The 15,914-nt window shown below is 52.5% G+C and overlaps 1 protein-coding gene across 5 annotated transcripts in view; it reads right to left on the bottom strand.

The window, feature by feature from the left end:
• PFKFB4 (6-phosphofructo-2-kinase/fructose-2,6-biphosphatase 4) overlaps positions 1-15,914 on the bottom strand; it is a 38,515-nt gene that overhangs the window by 16,283 nt on the left and 6,318 nt on the right. For 4 of the 5 annotated variants that reach the window (XM_030866996.2, XM_030866997.2, XM_030867000.2 and 1 more), the window contains exons 2-8: positions 12,545-12,661; positions 12,289-12,385; positions 6,172-6,238; positions 3,452-3,526; positions 3,034-3,090; positions 2,497-2,618; positions 593-800 (exon numbers count right to left, since the gene is read on the bottom strand). In XM_030866996.2, the coding sequence (XP_030722856.2) occupies positions 593-800; positions 2,497-2,618; positions 3,034-3,090; positions 3,452-3,526; positions 6,172-6,238; positions 12,289-12,385; positions 12,545-12,661 (743 nt within the window). The other variant, XM_060307653.1, reaches the window with a different exon arrangement.

Raw genomic sequence — 15,914 nt, 5'->3', positions numbered from 1 at the left:
TCAGATGCACAGGTCCTGGGCTGCCCTCAAAGGGTCCATGGGGCCCAGCCTTAGAGAAAACAGTTTTGGTAAAAAACACGAACTAACTCTCGATGACACCGACACCCACACCCACAAGTGCTGTCCCTGTGCATTCTTCCAAGATCCTCAGTGTAGTTCCAGCTGTGGGTCATCAGGTCCCCTGCCAGTGCTCACCCCCCAACCATGTGCCCTAGGCTGTATGACCTTCCCACTGAGGTTTCAGTATCTCCCCTGGACTGTGGCACAGCATCAGCTGCACTGTAGGGACTCAGCTCACTCCCAGAATGGCATGCCTCTCCAGGGAAAGGGAACCAGCTGGTGAGAGCTCGCGTGCAAGCCAGAGATTCAGGCATCTGCCGGGTGACCTTCCCTATAGAATGGGAACATTCCAGACTGAATGAGGTCATCCACCTGGATTGCATGTTAGCTGGAGTCCAGCACCAGCACACGCACGTGCACACAGAAATAAACACACACACACACAGACACACAGACACACACAGACACACACACACACACACAGACACACACACACACACACACACACACACACACACACACACACGCTGACCTCCCTGCCCCGGGCGGACAGTCCTGGGTCCCCGCCAATCCGGCCCTTGAGGTTGAGCTCGCTTTCCCCGTGCCGGCAGAGGTAGATGGAGCGGGGCGTCACGTGGATGTTCATGAGGTAATACACAATGCGGCTCTGGATGTGGTCAGCCACGCGGTTCACGATGTAGCTCTGCCCCACGTCCATGATCTTGATGTAGGACAGATCCCTTTCCAGAGAGGGTAGAGAGAAGCCTGTGAGTGTGACCGGGGTCCTTGAGGCCACGCCCTGCCAGCTCCAGGAACCATCCTCAGAGCCTTGCATCTCTGACCCCACCAGGCTTGAGACCACAACACACAGGACTGCCAGCTGGTACGCGAGTGATGGGGGTGAGGTGGGAGCAACACGACACGCATGACATACAGACAAACCCCGTGAGAGGTGCTCCACACTCATCATGCTCCCAAAAGGTGACATTCAAAGCGAGGGGTCAGTCCTACCACATCGGGACCTTCATCGCTGCTCTATGTCCCCCGGGCCCCTCTTGCCTACCTATGAGCTCTCAACGTACTATCTGTAAGGTGAACAAGAGACAGTTTTTCCAGGATTGACCTGGGAGTAGTTGGCAAACGCGCTTCCCCTCCAGTCTTCCTGGTCAGCCATCCATGGGCCTGGCCTTTCCTTCCCCCAGCGAACCCTCCCCCAAGAACCCAGCCCGGGTCATGTGTGTGTGCCGAGTGGTTGCCATGTCCCACACCAGGCAGCAGGTGGACGAGACAAGAAGCACAGGAGGATGGTGCTGGTGGCAGCAGCCAATAAGCCCAACTCCACCGCTTTCCCTGCTTTGGACCAGTGCAGCCCTGCAGCGTGGAGAACAGAGCCACAAGGAGCAATGCCATGCTGGGGGGAGACCAGGAGAACCACAGAGGCCGGGGCAGCAGCACCGGATCAGCGCCAGCATCGCTGAGGGGACTCAGTCCAGGGACTGTCCCTCAAACATCCCAGAAAACATCCCCCCAGCAGTCACTTGACTTCTTTCGTTCGTAACTATATATTCATACGTAATTATAAACAACCCAAGTACAAGTTCATATTTCCACCCTTTTCACTTAATGCTACATAACATACACTTTCCCATGTCTCTTCAGCATGATTTATAAGGACTGTGTAATACTTTATTCAGTTATTAAAGTTAACTTAAGCGTTAACTTAATTACTTAAGTGTTATTTACTTAACCACTGCCCCCATTTCTGCTATAATACAGGAGTTGGCAAACTATGGCCAGCAAGTCAAACTCAGCCTGGTTTTGTAAATACAGTTTTATGGGAACACAATCATGCTTATTTATTTACGTATCATCTATGTTCCTTTAGTACTAAATGGCAAAGTTAAGTAGCTGCAACAGAGACTGTATGCCCCCAAAGCCTAAAATATCTACCACCTGAGCCTTTACGGAAAGAGCTTGCCGGTGGCTGGCTGCTGTCCCCACCCAGCACTCAGTCCCACAGATACCTGTTCCAGAGGGAGGCGGGCGGGGCTCACAAGCACTGGTTACTGCTAGCTGTTAGTAGGCAGGGTCTGGGCACCCCTTCCCCTTCTCAAAATACAGACCACCCACTGAAAGAAGAGAGTGTACTGTTTGCAAAAGCCTTGTGGGAAGACCCTCTGAATAGAAAACAGGCTTGATTTTCTGATGAAATAGCAGAAAACTGTGACTCACAGAGCTCCAGATAAAGCAGCTACGGTTCTGCAAGTCACCCCTGGGCCATGATTTCCACCCCGAGGAAAGAAACAAAAAAGGACAGACAATCTCTGCCCGCGGAGGTGGTCCCTCAGCCACCACCTTGAGGAGCCACAGGAGGCAGCCGAGTGGACCCCACCTACCACCCACCGCAGCCAAGGACACAGTGCTGCCCTGCCTCACCTGTCCAGGTCCTCGTCCAGCGACTCATATGAATTCTCATAGCACTCGATGCGCCTCATGAAATCCTCCGTGGCCTCATCGCTGTCGTGGTTGACATAGTCAGGGCTGCCCAGTTTCACTTGCTGCCGGGGTCAGGCACAGAGCAAGGACACATCAGGGCCAGAGGCCAAGCAGGTCGGAGACCAAGGAGGATGCTGGGTTGGGGGGAGGCTGGGCAGGAGGATTGGCCTCCCAGGGGCACTGGTCCCATTAGGAAGAGCCCAGTGGCTCCCTGGTCCCAGCTCCCATACCAGTGCTAAGAGAGTATTACTGAACATCCTGTGACCGCAGTCCCTCATCTTTGGGGGATGAGGGACTGCGATCGGGTGGGCAGTCCCCACCTGACCCAGAGATCTACCGCCTTCCCCCCTACCCACAATGTTCAAGAAGACCAAGTTAAGGTCGGCCCAGGCACCAGCCTAACCTGGAGATGGACCTCACTGTCACAGGCCATCTTGGCTGTATTACTGCTCCCACAAGGTCAGATGCACCACTCACCACGATGTTGGCAGCTATGACCTCAGGATCCACACAGATGGACTCAACGAAAAAGGTCTACAGCAAAGATCAGGGTGGGCAGGAGGGAAGGAACCAGAGACACATTTAGGGCCCTGAGCCTGGCTGCCTGGAGCTCCCTACCCACTGAGGGCCATGCTGCCCAGAGGCCCTTCTTCAGGGGGTGGGGTCAGGTCAAGGAGCACAGACCCAAAGCAGGTGCCGCCCTATGAAGGACTCTCCCACCAAGACCCCCACTTCCTCAGAAAGATAACTCCAGGTGGAGAGAAAATCAATATCCCAAATCCACTCAGGAGCCCACCTGCCTGAGGCCAGTGGGCCTCAGGAGGCTGAGAAAGTGGCCCCAGAGGGCCCGAACGTGCCACAGCCCAACCAAGGAGGTAAGCCAAGGAGGCCTCACCTTGTAGCCATTCTGTTCCCCAAAATTAAAGATGGTCGCTCTCCGTTCTCGGGTGGTATTTGTTGCATCAAAAACCTAGGACCAAAATGGGGTTAACTCAGCCTCTGGTCCTGGAGAGGGTGGGAGGCCACCCGACAGCTGTAGCACAGGGACTGGATTTCTCATCAGGACCAGTTGCCGTTTGGCCATCCGCCTGGCCAGTCTCCTTCAGACCTGCAATGGCTGGGCTGGTCCTCCTCTTCCTTGGGGAGCACCCCAAGGAAGCTGGAAGCAGGGCAGCAGGCACTCACTCACAAGACTTCCAGTGAAACTAGTTAAACTTGTAGAACTAAACCCACGTTTACTTCCACTCCATCCTGTCACCCCAGTAAAATGGGAACAGGAGAGGAGAGGAGATGGGAAATGTCAACACAGTTTTTTAAGATAGACACATGGTAACTGGCTCAGAGAAACAGAGAAAACCAAACACAAACCTACACCAACCAGAGCACACCTGCTTGTGCAGAACCACGGTAGTCAGGAACAGGGCACAGGCATCTCTGAAAAAAGGGACAAGTGTGCAGAAGAAACGGGAGGACTGGCTGGTGGTGCAAGTGGAGCCCCAGGCCCCCTCCTTGCCTCCTCCAGGCAGGCTGTGACCCCCCCCCCGGGGCCTGCCCAGCACTCAGGGGCAGCCCACCCAAGCAGCTTTTAGAGCGTAACTTTTTACAAAGGGCATTTGACCAGGGCTCACTGGATGCTCCAGCAAAACCTCTAACATGAAAAACAAAGACTAAATCAAACAGAATAAAAGGAACTTCAAGAAATGAGGACAGGGAGGGACTTCCATGGTGGTGCAGTGGTTAAGAATCTGCCTGCCAATGCAGGGGGCACGGGTTCGATCCCTGGTCCGGGAAGATCACACATGCCGCGGAGCAACTAAGCCTGTGCACCACAACTACTGAGCCTGCGCTCTAGACCCTGCGAGCCACAACTACTGAGCCTGCGCTCTAGACCCTGAGAGCCACAACTACTGAAGCCTGCAAGCTTAGAGCCCGTGCTCCACAACAAGAGAAGCCACCACAATGAGAAGCATGCGCACCAAAATGAAGAGTAGCCCACGCTCGCCACAACTAGAGAAGGCCCATGTGCAGCAATGAAGACCCAACGCAGCCAAAAATAAATAAAAAATAAATAAATTCATTTTTTAAAAAAAAGAAGAAGATGGGAGGGGAGTGGGGACTCAGTTGTGAGAAAGCGGCGGGGGTGGTTTAACAAAGTAAAATATATGACATTTCTCTGAGCTGCTGGAGAAGAGTTTCCTGATGGAAAGGGTCCCCTCAAGGACCCAGCATTGTGGAGAAGACCCACCATAAAGCACATCACCTTGAAGACCCCTAAAAGCTTCCCCAGAGGAAGGGGCATGAGAAGCCCCCAGTTTCCTCTAGGAAATAAAACTTTTCTTTTTTTTTTTTTGCGGTACGCGGGCCTCTCACTGTTGTGGCGTCTCCCGTTGCGGAGCACAGGCTCCGGACGCACAGGCTCAGCGGCCATGGCTCAGGGGCCCAGCCGCTCGGCGACATGTGGGATCTTCCCGGACCAGGGCACGAACCCGTGTCCCCTGCATCGGCAGGCGGACTCTCAACCACTGCGCCACCAGGGAAGCCCTTTTCTTTCTTTTTTTTTTTTTTAACTTCTTTTTGCCCGCAACGTGCAGCTTGTGGGATCTTAGTTCCCTGACCAGGGATTGAACCTAGGCCCTCAGCAGAAAGAGCATGAAGTCCTAACCACTGGGACTGCCGGGGAATTCCCTAGGGAAAAAAAACTTTTAAGGAGGATCAGCAAATCAGAATGACATCAGACTTTCCCACAGCCATTCTAGAAGCCATAATACAATGGAGCAATGTCATGAAAATTCTAAAGGAAACGTTCTTTCCACCCATCCATCAAATGTGAGGATAAGGAAAAGACATTTCTACACATGCAAGGTCTCACAAAATCTACTTCCCAAGTACCTTTCTCAGAAAGCTATTAGAGGATGTGCTCCAACAAAACAAGTCAGTAAAGCAAGGAAAAGCAAGACATGGGATCCAAGAGCAGGGCATTCAACTCAGGAGGGAAGAGAAGGAAATTCCCAGGGTGACAGCTGTGCCACAGACAGACCTAGAGGGCAACTGATCTAGATGGGGCTGGGGGACAGAGCTCCAGGATGCATGCCTTCGAAAGGAAAAAGGAAGGAAAAAATAGCCCGTGTTTGACTACATAGGGTTGGGGTAGGGCCCTTTCCTGCAGACACCCTTGCTCAGCCTTGTCCCACCTGTCCATCTGACTGGAGGGTCCAACACAGAGGGGGAATTCCCTTACTCAGCATTCAACTGATTCCTGGAATAGCCACCAAATGTTGGGCTGGATGCTCTCCACACCAGGAGAAATCACATTTGCTAAAGACTTAGGTAACATGACACCTCTAACTTGTGGAGTGGCCAAGAATGTGAGTATTCAGAGGGAAGTCCAGCAGGGTCAAACACAACCACAAGCCCAGAGGGAAATTCCTGGCCCACATCTGGCCTCTGGCTTCTTCCAGCACAGCAGCTGCAGACTTCTTCCCAGGAGCTGGCACCCAGGGGTATCTAGGGCCACAGACACCCTGCCTTCCCCTCCAGATGCCTGATAAGTAAAGGGGTAGAAGTATGTGGGCTCCCATATGTCACTCCCAGATACCACCAGGGTGTTATACTCACCGCCACATGCCCCCCCTCCTCACTAAGGAACCGCCGAACATCTCGGAGGGCTGCCAGGGCACACTGCCTTCAGAAAAGAAAACACGGGTCAGCCAAGCACCTTACTTGTTGCTGCAGGGCAGTAGGTCAGGGATATATCCTATGCCAGATAGGAGACGGGGCAGCCCCTGGGGCCCCTTCTCCCTTCTCAAGGTTTCTCTTTCCTTGGGAAGATTTTCAGTGTTTGGTAACCCTGCTCCTGTAGGTGGAAGGCTATGTGTTTCTGGCCATCAGGAACTTTTTTTTTTTTTTAATTGGGGTATAGTTGCTTTACAACATTGTGTTAGTTTATACTGCACAGCAAAGTGAATAAGCTATACGTATACATATATCACCTGTTTTTGGATTTCCTTCCCATTTAGGTCACCACAGAGCATTGAGTAGAGTTCCCTGTGCTATACCAGTAGGTTCTCATTAGTTATCTATTTTATACATAGTATCAATAGTGTATATGTGTCAATCCCAATATCCCCATTCATCCCACCACCCCCTTTCCCCCTTGGTATCCATACAGGAATACTTTTTGAAATGCCACTTTTCTGTACTTTCCTTCTTCATCTCATCATGTACAAATCCAGCCTGCCATTTTGCCATATTCATGATTTCTAAGTGTCATGCATTTCCCCGACTATCAAAATAAGCACTTCTAAAACCAGACACTCCCTTGTGTGTGTGTTGGGGGCAGGGCAGGCGGTGCAGGTGGTGGGAAAGGAGAGACAGTACTGCTGGCCCCCAAGGCAGCATTAAGCTTAATGTTCAATTTTCCTTTCTAGAAGGGAGATGTGGACTAAGAATGCCACCTGGTGTATCAGCAAACAAAGGGTGTTGCAGCCATCAAGCTATCAGCCACTGCAGCCACCCCCAAAGGGGCCCCCTCAGGGGACTCAGAATGGGAAAGAACAGGACACTGGCCCCAGAGAGCTGAGGTGCATATCAAAGGAATGATTTCAATGAGCCCACACATGGCACCTACCTTACCTCTGCAGAGCAGTCCCTCAGTTATCTGAGAGGCTGTCTTCTAGGCTTAAGTCCTCAGTTTTGTTCACTGAATAAAACATAAGTCTCAACTTTTAGGCTGTTCCTTTCTTTCAGTGGACCAAGAACGCCCTACATGATCCCTTCTGGAGGACGGTGCCGTGTCTCTGCCTCTCGCACCCGGGTCCACAGGTGCTCCGGAAGGGCAAAACCCTCACCATGACTGACCACTGACTACACTGTCTGTCCTCAGACATCTCAGCCTTTCCGTTTATTGCTGCAAAATGGATTGCCACATATAAGGATCTTTCTGACTTTATCCATTTCCCCTGTAAGGTCCGAAGATAGATAAATCACTTTGACTTTTTATCTATGCAGGGGAGCAGAATTTGCCACCCCAAAATATGTCTCTTTGGCATAAGGATTATTTTAGGCTGATTATTTTTAAGACACTGCAGACACGGGAGCAGCTCTGAAAACATGAGTAGAAGTTACCCTTTTTTGAGAGACATTTACAAGTATAAGGGAAATCTCCATTTGTAAGGGGGTCTCCATCGCTGTACCAGGAGGAGGGAGATGATCTTTATCTCTAGAAACTATTATCACTCCTGAAGGCACAGATTGAGTGATTGATTGATTTAGGCCACGCCAGACGTCTTGCAGAATCTTAGTTCCCAGCGATTGAACCCAGGCCCCCCGACAGTGGAAGCTCCAAGTCCACAGCCAGGGAATTCCCTGAAGGCATAGATTTAAATCTGCATAACAACCTTACTCTCGTTTACTGAGCTTTTCCAGGTAAATTCTCCTGACTCCTCACCCCCAACATCTTCTTTTCTCTTCAGCTGAAGATGGTATTTAAGGGGAGGGCTTCCCAGGTCTCTCACATGTGTGTAGGAGGTATACATGCTATTACACTTTTTTTCTGTCCTGTTAATCTGTGTCATGTCAATTTAATTATTAGACCAGCCAAAGAACCTAGAAAGTAAGAAGGGAAAATTTTTCCTCCCAAACACTATTACCTGTACTTTTTTGATGTAAAAGTAAAGTTAGATCTCCCATTTGTTTGATCTTGGGATTTTGTGTGTAAACCCCTAGTGCATCAAAGGACTGTGCCAGGCCAAGCCAGGCCAGTGTGCCCAAGCATGGAAACAGAGGCCGACCAGACTCCTGGGGTCATGAGGAAACTGGGGGCAGAGCTGAGTCCAGGTCACTGGCGGGAGTTCTGCTCTTATGCCTCCTTGTGACCTTTCTGTGCTCTATTAGGCCTTTCAATTAAGACCCCAAAGTGCTTTCTTCTGCCAAAAAACCTGAATTCTGAAAGTCCAGGAAGCTGGCATTGATAAGGACAGAGTAAAGGGACAAAGTAGGTGACTAGTTAATCCCACTAAGGGATCATAAGGAAAAAGTATGGGAGACCTCTATAAGAAAATGATCACTCGAGAAAGCAGGTTTGCTTAACCACAAAACCAAGCAGGCTTGCTTAACAACAAAACCATGCGACAGAAGCATGAGACATGCCCCCAGACAATAAAACAATGGTGGAATGAAACCCACCTCCTGCCCAGTGGTAAGTTAATGATTCCTAGGACATGCTCCTTTGTGCTCACTAAAAACAAAAGTATAAGGAAAGGGTGACATTATACTGAAACCTGAGCTGATTTACCATGTTTTAGTATACGTTACCACCTTTTTGCTCGTTTCCATTGCGCCATGACAGTCCCAGTTTGACCACTAGGGACAAGAAAACTCCGCCCCCCACCCCCACGTGGAGGAGGAGCTGATGTCTTGATGTCTACTTGATGTCTACTCAAGGATGAGGAAGCAGGTGGTCTTCTCCCCCTCCTCACTCTCCCTTTGATTATAAAACTGTAGCCTACTAAGTTCTGGGCACAGTGCCCTCCTGCCCACCCACTTGTAAACCTCACAAGTGTCCTATTCTAATAAATAAATCTAACACTTTGTCTCTCGCTGAATTCTTTCTGCACCGAGACATAAAGAACCAGAGCTTCTCAGAGCCCCCCACATCCCCGAGACACATTTCTACAGTTTCAGCATGGCTGGGGCCATTTCTTGCCACCCACATTTAGAGCCCCATGTTCTGGGCTAAGATCTCTGTGGTCTGCTCTGGCTGAGGCTGCACCAAGTAGGAGGGACCTCAGGGCCCAGGTGGAGATGCTGGGGGAACAGCCTGGGAGCCTGAACACGTGTGGGTGTGAGTGTGGACGGGCACACACGTGCATGCATGGGTGGATATGTGTATGTGTAAGTCTGTGAGTGAGCACCTGTGAGCATTCCTTGGGCCCCTGTGGAAGTGCAGCTGTGCACATACAAGAGGGTGTATGTGGTTTGATAAATACATTTGGTCTTTGTCCTGGGTTCTTGGCAGAGCTCCTAAGACCCTTGGAATTTCTTAAGTGATAGGAGTGATTTTTGTCATTCACAAGGAGCCCCTTCCAATCACACCTGAGTTGATGCTAATGTAGCGACTCAGGCTGGGGCCCCTGTACAGCCTCAGCATGGGGCTGATCACCAGAAAGTGATGAAAGGGTTGGAACATTCAGCCCTGCCACCATCCTCCAGGAAGGGAGGTGGGGGCTGAAGATGAATTGAACGATGAGAGTTGAAGAGCTTCCAGGTTGAAGAGATGAGGTGCTGGGAGGGTGCCAGACCCCGAGACGGCTGGAAGCTCCCCGCACTGCCCCCTTCCTTGCCTGTGCACCTCTTCCACTTGGCTGTTCCCGAGTTGTATCCTTTATAATAAACCAGTAAACACAACTCAAGTATGTTCCTGAGCTCTGTGAGCTGGAACAGTAACCTGCTGAAGAGGGGGTTGTGGGAACCCCCAATTTATAGCCAGTTAGAAGTACGGGTGCCCCCCGCCGAGACTTGTGACTGGTGTGTGAAGTGGGGTCAGTCTTGAGGGACTGAGTCCTTAACCTGTGGGAACTGATGCTAACTGCAGGTAGACAGGGTCAGAATTGAACTGAATTGAACTGTTGGACACAGTTGGTGTCAGGAGGATATGCACGTGTGTGAACGCCCACGTGTGTACATACGGTATGTGTACACACCTTCCTGCAGTATGTGACTGTGTGCACATATATGAGGGTGCCTGGTGTGTATTTACACACTTACCCATGTGTACATAAAGAGGGAACACCTGCACGTGTACAGATGGCTGTACATGCCCTCTTCTAGATCTTCCACTGTGCCCAGTGTTAGGGACAGACCTCCACATTGTGTAGCTCTAGGAAGCTCAACAATGTGTACGTACCTGGGCCTCTGGGAAATGCAGGCTTCTCTTCCCAGGTTTCCCATTTTTAAAAAGTCTGATCTTTCTATTTTGCCAGTTATCTGTGGGACATTTGGGGCTGGTTAATGGGAAATGGACCCATGGCCCAGGGGCCAGACCCAGGCTTTGGATACACGAGGGAGACTTTCTAGGAACAGCCAGAGGGTGTGCCTACAGAGAGGCACACGTGAATCTGCCCCCAGCTTCTACTGCTGGGGCCTCTGTTCCAGCTGGGTGACCCTAGACCAGCTTCCTTACCTCTTCTGAGTCTGGGTTTCCCCATGAGAATTAATCCCAATGTTCCTACCTTCAATGGGCAGTCTGAGCAGAATGACCAGCGAGCTCTGGGAAGGCTAGCTTCCTTCTTCTCCCCACAAACACTCTGGATTCAGACAGGCCTGGCTTCAAATCAAACCCTGAGGGATCCCAGACAATACCACCACTTCCTGACCTCAGTCTCAGCATCTAGAGTGAGGCACCACAGCCCACTGTAGGGAAGATCAAAGCAGCTAACGAGTGCCCACAGCTTGAGGTTGTTGCAGAATTTGCATTTGATGCAACCTTTGATCTACAAATTGAGTACTTCCGGAATGATGGACAGGACAGTGGTACATGGGGTTAGATTTAAGTCTGGACTCTGGGAAGTTCCTTGGGATCTTGTGTGAGACTGCTGAGCCTCAATTTCCTCATCTTTAAGTTGGTGGGCAGGGGGCGGCAATGGGCATCACACACACACAGCACACAGGAGGTTCAAATATCAGTACCCTCACTTTTGTCTGGGTCGTTATCACAGAGGGCCCACCCTTGAGTTTTACCCACAATTCACAGGTCAGCCCCAGAGACCTGAATGTCAGACTCCACTTCCCTTCTTGGTGCAGCAGCCCGCCCATCCCCATTGACCCAACAGCAGAGGCACGGAAGGGCCAAGCCCCACGATGGGGAACTCCTGCCCCCTGGTGGCCAGAGAGGGAGCTGGTCAACCACGGCAATAACCAGGGGCTTCCGGCCTGGGGCTTGATTTGGGAAGGTCACTAGAACTGGGCGAACGTCTGCTCAAAGCCCTCCCACAACGGCTGGGCCCAGAACAAGGGCAGGAAGCTTCCTGATCCCTCAGTTGACACCTGCCGAGTACAGCATAGCATAGCTCCTCAGACCACAGCTGGTGCTCAGTTTTTCTGGAGAAAGCAATCAATTCAAGTCTGAATGGAGAGGGAGAGTGGGTATCATATGCAAATTTCCATCTCGTCACCCAGCAACACTGAGGCAACTTCAAAGGAAAGCCAAGGCCTACCCAACACATGCCAAGAACACGACAAGCAACCTCCAAATATCAGTAGGAGGCTTATCCTGGGGCAAGGGAGGAAACGCCCCAGTTGTGGGTCTGATCCTTCTGGCTTTGTGAGAAGGTGTCAGGAGGTAGTCCCATTCCCACTCTGCCGCACCCCTGAGGCCTGCATCTCTGCTTCACCTAGGGCTCCCCTCCCTATCAGAGCCCATCCCCATGGATGGCCTGGGGTAAGCCGAGGACCCTGGCTAAGCCTCCACCATCTCCCTGAAGCTCCACGCTCCCCTCCCACAGATATCCCACAGGGCAGGGGAGGGCGAGCCACCAAGGGGCCAAATACCCACTCCCTTTGTCCCCAAACCCAGCACATCCTCACCCCCACCACATCCTGAGAGGTCAAGAAACCAGCCCTGTTACAGCCCACAGGGTAGGGCAAGGCCAGGTCTCAGGAACAGCTTGGTCATCACTAGCAACTGGGCTCCAGGGCCTTCTTCATAAACAAACACACATACACACACAAACTCACTTCCTGATTTTCAGGCCCTCTTCATTGTCTGGAAGGAAAAACTCAAAAGACTTGTATGTCTTGACCATGTCCCGGCGATACTGGCCAACGTTGAATTCTGGGGGAAGGGAGAGGCTCAGTTTTCACACAACAGAATCCCTCCCCAACCCCTGACCTTGACCCACCCCCAGGCCCTGTGGCAGTCCAGCCTTCTCACTCCTCCCCGCTCCCCCACAAAGTCCCAAAGGCCCCTTGGAAAGCCAAGGCTGAGTCTCACCCCGCGTGGGCACGCCAATCCAGTTCAGGTAGCGGGTCAGCTTCTTAGAGATGTAGGTCTTGCCCCTGGCAGGCAGCCCCACCATGACAATGAGCGTCGGGCAGTTGGTCATGCAAACTGAAAGGCAAGGAGCAGTGTCTGAGGAGGCCGGACCCCTCCCAGTGGGCCCCTCCTTCCAGGCCCAGCATCAGATGTGCCTTCCCAGGCTCCTGACAGCAGAGAGCTCCCTGGGCACCCCCAGACCGTGGTCTCTAACCAGCGCTGGCATGCCCAGTTCCCCAGGCCTGTCAGTGCTCAGGGAGACGCCGCGGGATCTCGCCAGCATTTACCCTGACGTGCACCATCAGATATAAAGCTGGAGCTGCCACGGCCCTGGCTAAACTCTGCGGGGGAGCTCCCCTGGCAGGTGGGACAGCGCCAAAACCCAGTGGGGTATTCAATGCCTGCCTGTCATCCAGGAACCCGTCATTCAGCATTCCTGCTCACACAGCACCACTGCTTCCGCTCCCCAGGGAGAATTTCTCTTCATCTACAAAGCCCGGAAGCAGCTTCTGCAGTGAGTCCTTCCTCCAAGGCACCTGCATGCCCACCTGCTGCGCTCTCTCCCTCAACCCAGTCATCTCGCCAATGAGTCTGCTCTCCACAACTGATCACTTGGGGTGAAAGCAGCCCCGCAGTGTCTGAGCCATTCAGGATCCTGAGGCGTGGCAGATTTGGTGCTCAAAAATTGTGGGCAGGGAAGGAGATGGAGGCACCTCAAAACCCACCAGGGTGAGGGCCACAGGGGGCTGAGACCAGAGACCCAGGCCAACGCCACAAGGGCGGTCCCTCGGATAGCCAGCCACCGCCATCCCATGTGCCACCAGGTCAGTGTGCCAAAAAGAGAAGCTGCCAAGGCTAGAGGCGGGGAAGAGTCTGCACCAGCCCCCGAATCCATGGCCCACTAAGACAGACACCAAGGCAGCAGAACTGCCAGGCTACGGGAGCCAGCTCCACTTTCAGTGTGGTCTCACCTCAGAAGCCTCAGGAAGCTTCCCTTTCATCGTCCTCAGGACCCGGGCCAGGTAAAACCACAGCAGACAGATGGACAGAGGTGGGGACCTGTCACTACCCCTCCTCTGCCCACATGGCTCTGCAAGTGCTTTCACCTGGTAGCCCTCCTCAGACAGACTGCTGGACCCCACCCTTCAACCTGTCTCCCTCACTGGAGATGGAGTGCAGAGGTGGTCAGAGTCAGTCAGGCCTGGGTTCCTAGCTTGACTCTGACACTTACTGGCAACTCTGAGCCTTGGTGTCCTCACCTGTAAAATGGGATGATAATCCCTCAGCAACGCCTAGCAATATCCCCATGTAAGAGCTGGAACACTTCCAGGAAGCTGTGCCCTCTGCCTGGACTTGGCAGCCCGCCTGGCTAAGGACACAGATGTATCTCAGGACTGCCCTTGGGACTTGGGGTGCAGAGGCAACTGTCTGTCTCCAGGCAGGCCCCGAATAGAAATAAAAGACCCTGCTTGTCAGTGGAGGCTCCGTCACTCCTGTGCATGACTTTTGGGCAAATGTGACCCATTCTGCAAGCCCCAGGGGAGAGAAGGAGGGGATCCTGCAGACACAGCCTGATGGTGAGTCTGAGTGAGGAAACTTGCAGAAAAACCTCAGCATTGGGACTTCCCTGGTGGCGCAAGTGGTTAAGAATCCGCCTGCCAATGCAGCGGACATGGGTGCAAGCCCTGGCCCGGGAAGATCCCACATGCTGCGGAGCAACTAAGCCCATGTGCCATCACTACTGAGCCTGCGCCATAGAGCCCGCGTGCCACAACTACTGAAGCCTGTGTGACTAGAGCCTGTGCTCCACAACAAGAGAAGCCAGCACAATGAGAAGCCTGCACACCCAACGAAGAGTAGCCCCCGCTCACTGCAACTAGAGAAAGCCCACATGCAGCAACAAAGACCCAACGCAGCCAAAAGTAAATTTATTTTTTAAAAAAACAAAAACAAAAACCTCAGCATTGGCTAAGCTGAGAGAAAAACAAGTTAGGCAAGGCCCTGCATCCTGAGGGCCAGGCCAGTGCTGCTGAGTCCTGGGCTGTTTGCACAATTTCTGGCCGGTTGGCCAGGGCTCCCCAGCAACCACAGCGCAGTGCATCAGCTACTCACTGTGGGGAAAACCTGCGCCCAGCCTGCTCCCTCTGATGAGGCCACCCCTTCCCATTGCTCCCTGAAGGGCTCTCCCACGACCCCAGGGCTGAGGTTCTGCATCACCTCTTCACAGCTTCCATCTTCCCAGAGACGCCCCTGGCCTCCTCCCACAGCGTTTGGTGACAGCATCTCCCCGCCCCATGCACAGCCATGGTGGGCAGGCAGGGCAGCAAATCAGGGCTGGGCACAAAACGAGAGCAATAAATTACCTATCACCTCTGCTCCTCAAGATAAGGTCCCAAGTCAATGATACAAAAGAAAATTCAAAGTACAAGTATATTCACACCAGCCCTGCTTGCAACAGCAAAACACTGGGGAAGTTCCAGCAATGGAGAAATTGCAAACCGAGGCCCACACGGAGGAAACACACTTGAACCAAGGGCAGGTGGACCAGGTGAGTGGGGGCATGCAGTTGGAGCTGCAGATCTGGGCCCTCAGGACCTCAACATTGAGCAACAGGACAGCAGAACACACAGTTCAGAACACGGGGCATGTGCGGAAGGAAATCTGAAGATATGTCAACTCAGCTTTTCTCACTAGTTCCTGTAAATTATCTGTAAATTTGCTCAAGCCCACAGGAGCCCAGGGAGTCGAGAGGCTGAGACAAGCCTGGTGCTGGTGACTACTTTCTGGTGGTACCTCCGCAGGGGCAGCCACAAGTCCCTGGAGTGGGTTCCAGAACTAAGTCTTGAACTGCACCTGCCCCGACTTCCGTGGGCCGGGCTGGGGAAGGGAGAATTCTTTAAAATAAAGCAAACTGGCATTACTGTCCTGTTCAGAGGGGAGAGAAAGTTGTCTCTCCTACTGTCCTGTGCACACACCAGTCGTGGCCTTACCCAGGCAGTCTTGCCACCTTTTGGCTAAGAAAAGCTATCAAATACTGTCCTTTCTGCCATGTTCCCCGAGTCCCCTTTCCATCTCCTACCCCATCTGCCCCCAGAGCTCCTCCAAGTCAATGACCAGAAAGGTAACAGCTTCCAGGCCCTCTGTGTAGCCCTGAATTCTATCAAAAGGAGGAAGAATTGCTCATGAAGAGTGGGGGAGGAGAAGGCAGGGAACATCCCTCAGCCAACCAGCCTCTGTTGCCCTGAGGAGCTCAGACTAGACCCCAAAGACAACCCACCACACAGCACAGACTAGGGCCCCTCATCCTCTTCTCTATAAAGCCCTGTGA

This window comes from Globicephala melas, chromosome 11 (assembly GCF_963455315.2).
Source record: "Globicephala melas chromosome 11, mGloMel1.2, whole genome shotgun sequence".
Classification (NCBI taxonomy): domain Eukaryota; kingdom Metazoa; phylum Chordata; class Mammalia; order Artiodactyla; family Delphinidae; genus Globicephala; species Globicephala melas.
The sequence above is the reverse complement of the archived record's forward strand: the minus strand, read 5'-3'. Positions and strand labels throughout refer to the sequence as shown.